The 8,327-nt window shown below is 43.8% G+C and overlaps 1 protein-coding gene across 3 annotated transcripts in view; it reads left to right on the top strand.

The window, feature by feature from the left end:
- Positions 1-8,327, top strand: part of TTC39A (tetratricopeptide repeat domain 39A) — a 92,686-nt gene that overhangs the window by 19,554 nt on the left and 64,805 nt on the right. For 2 of the 3 annotated variants that reach the window (XM_019531403.1, XM_019531406.1), the window contains exon 2: positions 3,780-3,884. In XM_019531403.1, coding sequence (XP_019386948.1) covers positions 3,780-3,884 — 105 coding nt within the window. Of the gene's footprint in view, positions 1-903; positions 1,047-3,779; positions 3,885-8,327 lie in introns of those variants that run through there. The other variant, XM_019531405.1, reaches the window with a different exon arrangement.

Raw genomic sequence — 8,327 nt, 5'->3', positions numbered from 1 at the left:
CTGACTTCCTGCCTTTTGGGCAGGGGGCTGGACTCGATGATCTCCCGAGGTCCCTTCCAGCCCTGGTGTCTATGAAATCTATGAAACAATGCACGGCTGATTTATTTTATTTGTTGTTTACCACATGCTAGGTGCTGTCCAGACTTATATGTCCCAATTCCTGTCCTGGAGTACTTGCAACCAGAGAAGACCAGTATGGCAAATGCTGGGTGAAGGGTGTGGAAACATTCACTAAGAAAATTCAGCTGCCCCTTTCCATCCTTTTTGGTATTGTTGTTTTTTGATCTGAGCCATTAAACCATTATGTGAGGCCTTGCCAGGGTGTTTCTATAAGGAAGGGAAACTGAGGATATAAATTAGTAGTTATTGTTGAAACCCTGTTTCTTTGCACCCCCAGTCTGCCTTTCTGGACCTTTCTTGAACACGATCAGGTATACAGAGCTGTACTATTTAGCATCCCAGCCTCTTCATTTGCATTCACGGTTAGTGAAATCCTCTACTTTCTGTTAGTTCTTGCTCAGGCTTTCCCCTGGGATCCAGTACCTCGAGTATCAGGTATCTCTACGAAAGGAGCATTTGATTTGCTTCTCTCTTTAACCCAAATGAATGATATCTAGGATGGCCACTCCTTTCTACAAGTTCTGTCATTTCCCATAGATTAAAGACGTACTTGCTGGCAGCTGGCAACATCTCCAGCACAGCAGTATCTAATGCTATATGAACTTCACAGAGTGATCAGGGAAAGGATAGTTTTACTGCAGGCATGAGATCCAAATCGTTCGCTCATGGGTTTATTAGAACTAAACTACTGAGACTTGTAATTTTACCATAATGACCGTAAGGACCAATCAGTGAGTACAATACACTCAGCAGGCAGGCGGACCATGCCCTGCCCTAGGCTTTGTGTGACTGTCATTCTGAGCTGGTTAAGTGGTGTTGCGTGCCTGCTGCTGCCAGGTGTTCTTTGCTGATTGCTGCTGCTGATTTAGGCACTGACTCGACACACCAATGACTATGTCAAAAGACACCGGAGACTTACTGGAAAGGTACGTTGATTTGTATTTAAGGCAGTGGTGATTTTACATCTGAGATCAGATAGCAGGGAAACAGAGTGCAACCCACTGAGGCATGACTAATCAGTTTGTAAAAATGTTCAGCCTTCTCCAGATTAATATAGCAGTGCACGAAAAAGTACTTTAAAGATGATATATTTTGTATCATGCATAGAATGCTAATGCCTTAGTTCAGTTAATGCAGTCTCAATTCTTTACTCAGGAACTACATCTAATGCTTCTCTCTCCTCTGAGTGTTGGGGGGGGGTGTAACTCCCATTGCTGTAGCTGCTGAAACAGATTTGTATCAATTACTCTGTTTTTAGAAAAGGTTCCAAGAGCATGGGACATCTGATGTGTACTTTGAACTCTTAGCGTCTTAGCAGTTTTTGTTTTTTTTAATCTTTCTTTCTGTGTGGAGATAAAGAAAGTCAGAAAAAAGATGGAAGACTTTAAACAGATGAGAGCATGTTTCAGATCAGTGTTAAATACGCTACTATTTTGGGAAATGTAGGTTTACAAAGGTTATGTAGTAAATGCAACCCTTGCAGCCTACAGATGGCAAAGTTCTACATTATTGCAATAAATCAGGCTCAGAATGGGCTTGAAGGTGTATAAGTTATCCATGCATGATATTGTTTGAGACATAATGGCTCACAGGGATACTGGGGGTTGTTTAATCAACGTTTGCAAAGCACTTTGAGACTCTGGGGAGCAGAGCTGTATGCAGCGCAGGGATCGGTGATGACAGACTCATAAAATGTCTCTTTCAAATGCTTAATCATCATTCTTGAAACTGGAAACATCTCATGCTTCTCCTTCCCCTCTATAAAGGGAGTTCTGGTTTTAAAGCAAATGACTATGAAGTCCCTCAGTCAAAATGTCAGGGTTTGTTCCGAGCTCTGATGCTTTTCTTGTTAGGGTGGTATTGCTAGCATACTTTCTGGGATTTTTAGGTCTGTGTTTCTTTCAGTTTGGTAATTATACATGTTACATGTTAAGGAAGTAGCATAGATCCTGAGTCACAAGACAGTTTAATTTAGTTTACAGCAGCTGAAGTTGTGGGTAGAGGAGAAGAAAATAATTGACTACTTTCTATAAAACATAGAAATCAGCTTCTCTGACATCCAGTCTGGTTCCTTACAAACTGCAAAGGACCTGAGTTTCAGCTGCTCTGACATTGCCCAGGGTATTTCAGCCTTACCAGTGCAGGTTGTATTGTTCCTTCTGCAGGCTTGGCTACAACAATTCTCTCTCTCACGCTGAATTTTGGCCAGAAGTTTTCAGCTGGTCTGTATTATCTCCTTGCCAGTACAGACCTGCTGAAAACTCTCCTTAGAGGTCAGCCTGACACCTCAGGCCATAAATCTTTAAAAGACAAACAAATGTGATCAGTGGAAAACACTGCAATAGACTTTTGATTATGAAGGGTAGTTGCTGGGTTTACACCTATGTGCAACAGCTGCTTTCTCAGAGTTAGTGACATTTCCTTGTTCCCCAGGAGCAGCCATTTTAATTGATTTTAAAATCAGTTGATTGCTTTGATAGCTGTAATGGCTTAGTTCTTCCTGCTATCTTGTGGTCAGCGGCTGTACAAAAAACATGGGCTATACATAATACAGTCCACAGCAGCAATGTATGTAGGAGTTTCCATATGACATCAGATCATGAATCCCTTTGGTCCAGCAATGACTAATACCTGATCTTCAAGAAGATAGTGAAAAACTATCTAGCCAGAGGTACTGCATAATAATGCAGTGGTTTGTAAAATAATCCAGCCACGGTATTTGAAATTCTGATTCTACTGCTGCAGCAGCTTCCACAGGCTGATTGCCAGCTGTAGGAAGAAACACTTCCTTTGTTTTCAGTATCTGTCATTAATTCCCCTGCGATTTCTTACCTTGAAACTTCTAGCCAAGGTGGAAGAAAAGACTTATTTTTTTTTACTGTGCCTTTTCTGGTCTTCAGTATCTAAGAGATGGACCTGAACCCGAAACCTGGATGTAACCAGTCCCAAATTTAGGAAGAGTTCAAGTCTGGCTTCAGACTTTGCCACTGGTTCTCTTCTCTTTGGGCCAAACCAAAACCCTGTATCTGAACATCACCTAAACTTAGCAGAATGGATCTGTCTGGAGTCAGATCCGGCCTTTGTTCTGAGTGAGTGAAGGGTAAGAGCATGGTACATTTTCCACCTCTGGAGCAGGGACTACTTTGTAGTATCTTCTGATTCTTTCACAGGTGGCCCTAAACAGTGGTTCACCACACAGATGAAGAGTCGTGGCCTTGACCTTCATTCTTAGTATCTTGCAAAGTAATTATAAGAGCTGTGAATTTAATTTGGACCTGACAACATCCTACTGGGAAGATGATGGATCTTTAGATGGTGATGCAGCATCTTTATAACAACAGGGAACCACATCAGAAAGGCACTCTCTTCATGTTACGGTCTACTGCAAAGGAACCTAGTATTGTAGGATGAAGACCAACAGCAGATGGGGTGGGGGGACTTGCACAGGAATATCTAAAAAGAGGTTAATGCCTGTCTTTCCTTATGGCACATTTCCTACAACAAGGCTAGGGGGTTACTAGCTGTGGAGTGGATTAGTGAAATTGGAATCACAGTACATGTAAGGTGATAGTAGAGAAGTATGAGTGAGAGCTCAGTAGAAGAATAATTGAAATGGTCCATTTATCTGTTTTTTTTTCTTTTCTCTTTTTTTTCAACAGGTCATCTATGTCAGACCTGAATGTGGCCCTGGATGAATGTTCAGCTGCTGTGGATTTATTTCTGAGCAACAGGTTCCCTGATGCCCTTGCTTCTCTTCAAGCCAAGTGAGTTGACTGCTTTTATCATTTTTTTTCCCCTTGTTTCAGTAGAAGAGTTTAAGCAGGCTTTGGGCCAGTTCTCACTTAAGTTTAAGGCACCGAAGTGGAATTCTATTCCAGGCTGTTCCAGTCCTTGTAAAACCATTAATGCACCAACTTCTGTATCACAAAAAGCAGAGAGGAGCATGAAGACGCCTTATGTATCAATAATTTTGCAAGGTTTCAAGCAGGGTAGAATAGACCCACATTTAGGTATCTCATAGGTGGGTAAGAGTTGGCCCTTGGAGCACAAGATAAACAGTTGTACTTTTGATCAAAGGAGATGGGAAAATAAAATCACTTTTTTTATGCCATGCGTATGAAATGTCTGAGAAGAGAGAGTGTTTCTCTTTGGATGGCATGTATTGATCAGAAGTTTGAGTACATTGTGCAGCTTCCATGCCAACATTGTCTCAGGAATGAAAAATCTGCTTTTGTTTACCAAGAACTGTGTAGTTTACCATGAGGTGTGGTCCTTTCAGTTGTGAATTGTTAGTGTTGTGCCCCTTCAAAAATCTGCTTGCTTTGAGGAGCTTAAATGAAGGAACTATCCTTTTGTGAGCAACATATGGAATTCTTAAACCTGAAACAAATATTTTTTCTTTCTTCTTTCTCAGTTAGTTTTTCTTGTCCATGCTGTTCCTTCCCTTTTTACTCTGCTTCCATTTCCTTCTCCTGCTGATATTCTTTTGAAGCCTTTCAACTGATGGCTGCTTTTTTCCACTTATTTTGTCAGACCTTCTTCTGTTATTATGTTTCTCCTTTTAATGATCTTCATCCATATTAAATTCCTCCCCAACACCTTTTTCTCTTGTTAGACCTTTCCATGGCAATCTCGCATCACAAGCAGTAGAGAGATTTAAAAACAACCAAGAGCGTCATCTTTTGTGAGTAGTCCTTACACAGGCTGTGATGAGAGAGGTAGGTTGCAGGGGCAAGCCTAGCTTCATCAGTTGCCATTGCTGATGTGAGCACATGCTCTGAGTATGGATAGAGAGCCATAGCTTGCATTCAGCGACAGGAAAATGGGAGTCACCATACCAGATGAGATGCAAGGTCCAGCTACTCCAGTATTATGTCTCTGACATTAGGCGATGGAAGTTGCTTCAGAGGAAAGTGTATGAACCTAGCAGTAGGCAAATGTGAGGTAACAGATCTCTCATGTTGGGTATTATCTTAATCACTTGCAATGTAAAATCTAATATCTTTTCCACCAATATGTCATTACTGATTGTGGTAACTCTGGAGACTTGACATCTATATAGCTATCAATTTTTTTTGTTGAATCTCATAAGGTTCTTGGCCTCAGCGACTTCCTGTGGCAATGAGTTCCAGGCTTTTCTAACATGTTAGTACCCTGTAGTGACCCTGATCTGTTGAGTTACAGGCTTATAGAATTGAAGGACCAGAAGGGACCTGCAAGATCATCAAGTCTGGTCCCCTGCCAGGTAGGAAGTTATTGGGCTCAGATGAGCTCAACAGGGCGCTTGTCCAGCCTCACCTTGAACACCTCCAAGGATAGTGATTGCACCACCTCTGCTGGGAGTGTGTTCCAGATTCTGGTGACCCTTACAGAGAAGAAGATTTTTATTATGTTCAATCTGAACTTACCCTCTATTAGCTTGTGCCCATTGGTCTTCATCCTCCTTTGAGGTGCCTTCCTGAAGAGTTGCTCCCCTAGATCTTGATGCTCACCCCTGACATACTTGTAGGAGGCTATCAAGTCACCTCTCAGTCTTTTCTTACTCAGACTGAACAGGCCCAGTTTTCGGAGTCTCTCCTCATAGGGCCTATCTTCCATGCTTCTAATCATGCACGTGGCCCTTCTTTGTACTCTCTCAACCTTATCCACATCCTTCTTGAAGACTGGTGCCCAGAACTGGACACAGTATTCCAGCTGTGGCCTCACCAACACCCAATAGAGAGGGAAGAGCACCTCCCTGGATCTGTTGTCGACACAGTGGCTGATGCATGCCAGAGTTCTATTTGCCCTGCTGGCATCCTCATTGCACTGTTCATGTTCATTTTCCAGTCAGTCGTGACCCCCCAGGTCTCGTTCAGATTCTGTGCCAACCAATGGACCACCACCCACTGTGTAGCTATGGTGAAGGTTCTTCTTACCCAGATGAAGAACCCTGTACTTCTCCCTGTTAAACCCCATCTGATTCCATTCTGCCCATAAAACCAGCCTGTCAAGGTCATCCTGGATCCCTATCCTCTGATGTGTCCATGTTTCCCCACAGCTTAGGAGTATCTGCAAACTTAATTATTGAGCTTTTCACCCCCTCATCCAAGTCATTAATAAATGTTAAAGAGCATGGGTCCAAGCACCGATCCTTGGGGGACGCCACTAGAGATGGCCCTCCAGGATGAGGCCATCCCATTGATTACAGCTTTTCGGGATTGGCCACCAAGCCAGTTGTCCATGCACCTCCCTGTAGACTGGTCCACCCCAGCACCCTCCAGTTTGGTTGAGAGAATCCCGTGGGAAACAGAATCAAAGGCTTTGCTGAAGTCTAAGTAAATGACATTGACCTTGTGTCTCTCATCCAGTTGGTTAGTTACTTGGTTGTAGAAGGACACCAGGTTTGTCAGGTGTGATCTACCCTTGACAAAGCCATGCTGTTTGCTTCTTGATACCCCATCAGTTACCAGCTTGTGATTGATAGCTTTCTTAACAAATTTTCGAAATTTTTTTCCCAGGACCAAAGTCAGACCGACCAATCTGTAGTTTGCAGGGTCATCCCTCTTCCCTTTCTTAAAGTTAGGCACCACATTGGCCCTCTTCCAGTCATCTGGGACCACTCCTAAGTTCCATGACTCTTTGAACAGCTTTGCCAGTGGAACTGCTATAAGTTCAGCCAGTTCTTTCAGGGCTTTCAGATGCAGGTCATCTGTCCCAGCAGACCTGAAAATGTCCAAGTGTTGTATGAGATCACTCACCTATTCAGGACTGATTTCACGTAGTCTATTGTTTTCCCCATATTCCCTGGGTCTCTGGTTAGGTCAACAGCCCCCATTTGATTTCAGGAATACCAACATGAAGTATGTATTTAGGAGTTCTACCTTTTTGCGGGGATTGACTGCGGGCTGCCCCTCAGTATTCAGTAGGGGTCCCACAGTGGAGTCTGATTTTTTTTTTTTTTTTTTTCTTTCTTTCTTGCTCCCTGTGTATCTATAGTGAGACTTTTTGTTGTCCTTTATTTCAGTCGCCAGCTTGATCTCCATGCCTGCCTTGCCTTTTCATGTTTCATGTCTGCAGACCCTGGATATGTAGGTTTATTCCTCTCTGGTTGCTGAACCATTCTTTCATAGCTTGTTGTAACAAGTGGGTATCCCAGAGCTGATCTCAAAATGTAGGCTAGCCCACTTGTCTTGTGGCTAGCTGCCCACTTTCTCATCTTCCACGCCTTGATGTTAATAATTACAATAATGTGTAATCTGGTGGTTGTGCCAGAGGAGAAAGCAGACCTCTTTAACCAATTCTTCACCTCTGTTTTCTTGGGCAGGGACCGAGACTTCCCCACTATGACGAAAGACGGACTTGAGGGGAATGCTGCCAGACCTCAGGTTGGGGAGGACCGGGTTAGAGAGCTTCTGGAGGAGCTGGACGTGTTCAGATCAGCAGGTCCAGATGCTCTCCACCCCAGAGTGTTGAGGGAGCTAGCAGAGGTTATTGCAGGGCTCTTGGCACAGCTTTACAAGCGCTCGTGGTGCTCAGGCCAGGTGCCGTATGATTGGAAGATAGCCAACGTGTTCCCCATCTTTAAAAAAGGGAGGAGGGAGAACCCGGACAACTATAGGCCCGTCAGTCTTACCTCAATCCTAGGGAAACTCTTTGAGAAGATTATCATGGAGCACATCTGCGATGGGCTGGCCTCAGAGATGATGCTCAAGGGCAACTGGCAGGGTTTCATTAGGGGCAGGTCATGTCAGACCAACCTGGTTACCTTTTATGATCAGGTCACAAAAGCATTGGATGCAGGTGTTGCCGTGGATGTAGTCTTTCTGGACTTCAGCAAGGCCTTTGACACCATCTCTCATCCCATCCTCATTAAAAAATTGGGAGACTGTGGCATTGATGCCTACACAGTCAGATGGATTGCAGATTGGCTGAAGTTTTGCACTTAGAGGGTGGTGGTGGATGGGTCATATTTGACCTGGGGGGAAGTGGGCAGCAGAGTTCCCCAGGGCTCGGTCCTTGGGCCTGCACTGTTCAATTTCTTTATCAGCAATTTGGATGACGGGGTGAAAAGCAACCTGTTTAAATTTGCTCATGATACCAAAATTTGGGGTGAGGTGAGCACGCTAGTAGGGAGGGAAAGACTGCAGCAAGACCCGGATAGGTTACAGGGGTGGGCTAGCAAATAGAGGATGAGCTTCAATACTGACAAGTGCAGGGTGCTGCAC

This window comes from Crocodylus porosus, unplaced genomic scaffold, assembly GCF_001723895.1.
Source record: "Crocodylus porosus isolate Cpor-Errol unplaced genomic scaffold, CroPor_comp1, whole genome shotgun sequence".
Taxonomy (NCBI): Eukaryota; Metazoa; Chordata; order Crocodylia; family Crocodylidae; genus Crocodylus; species Crocodylus porosus.
This window is presented reverse-complemented; position numbering and strand designations above follow the sequence as displayed.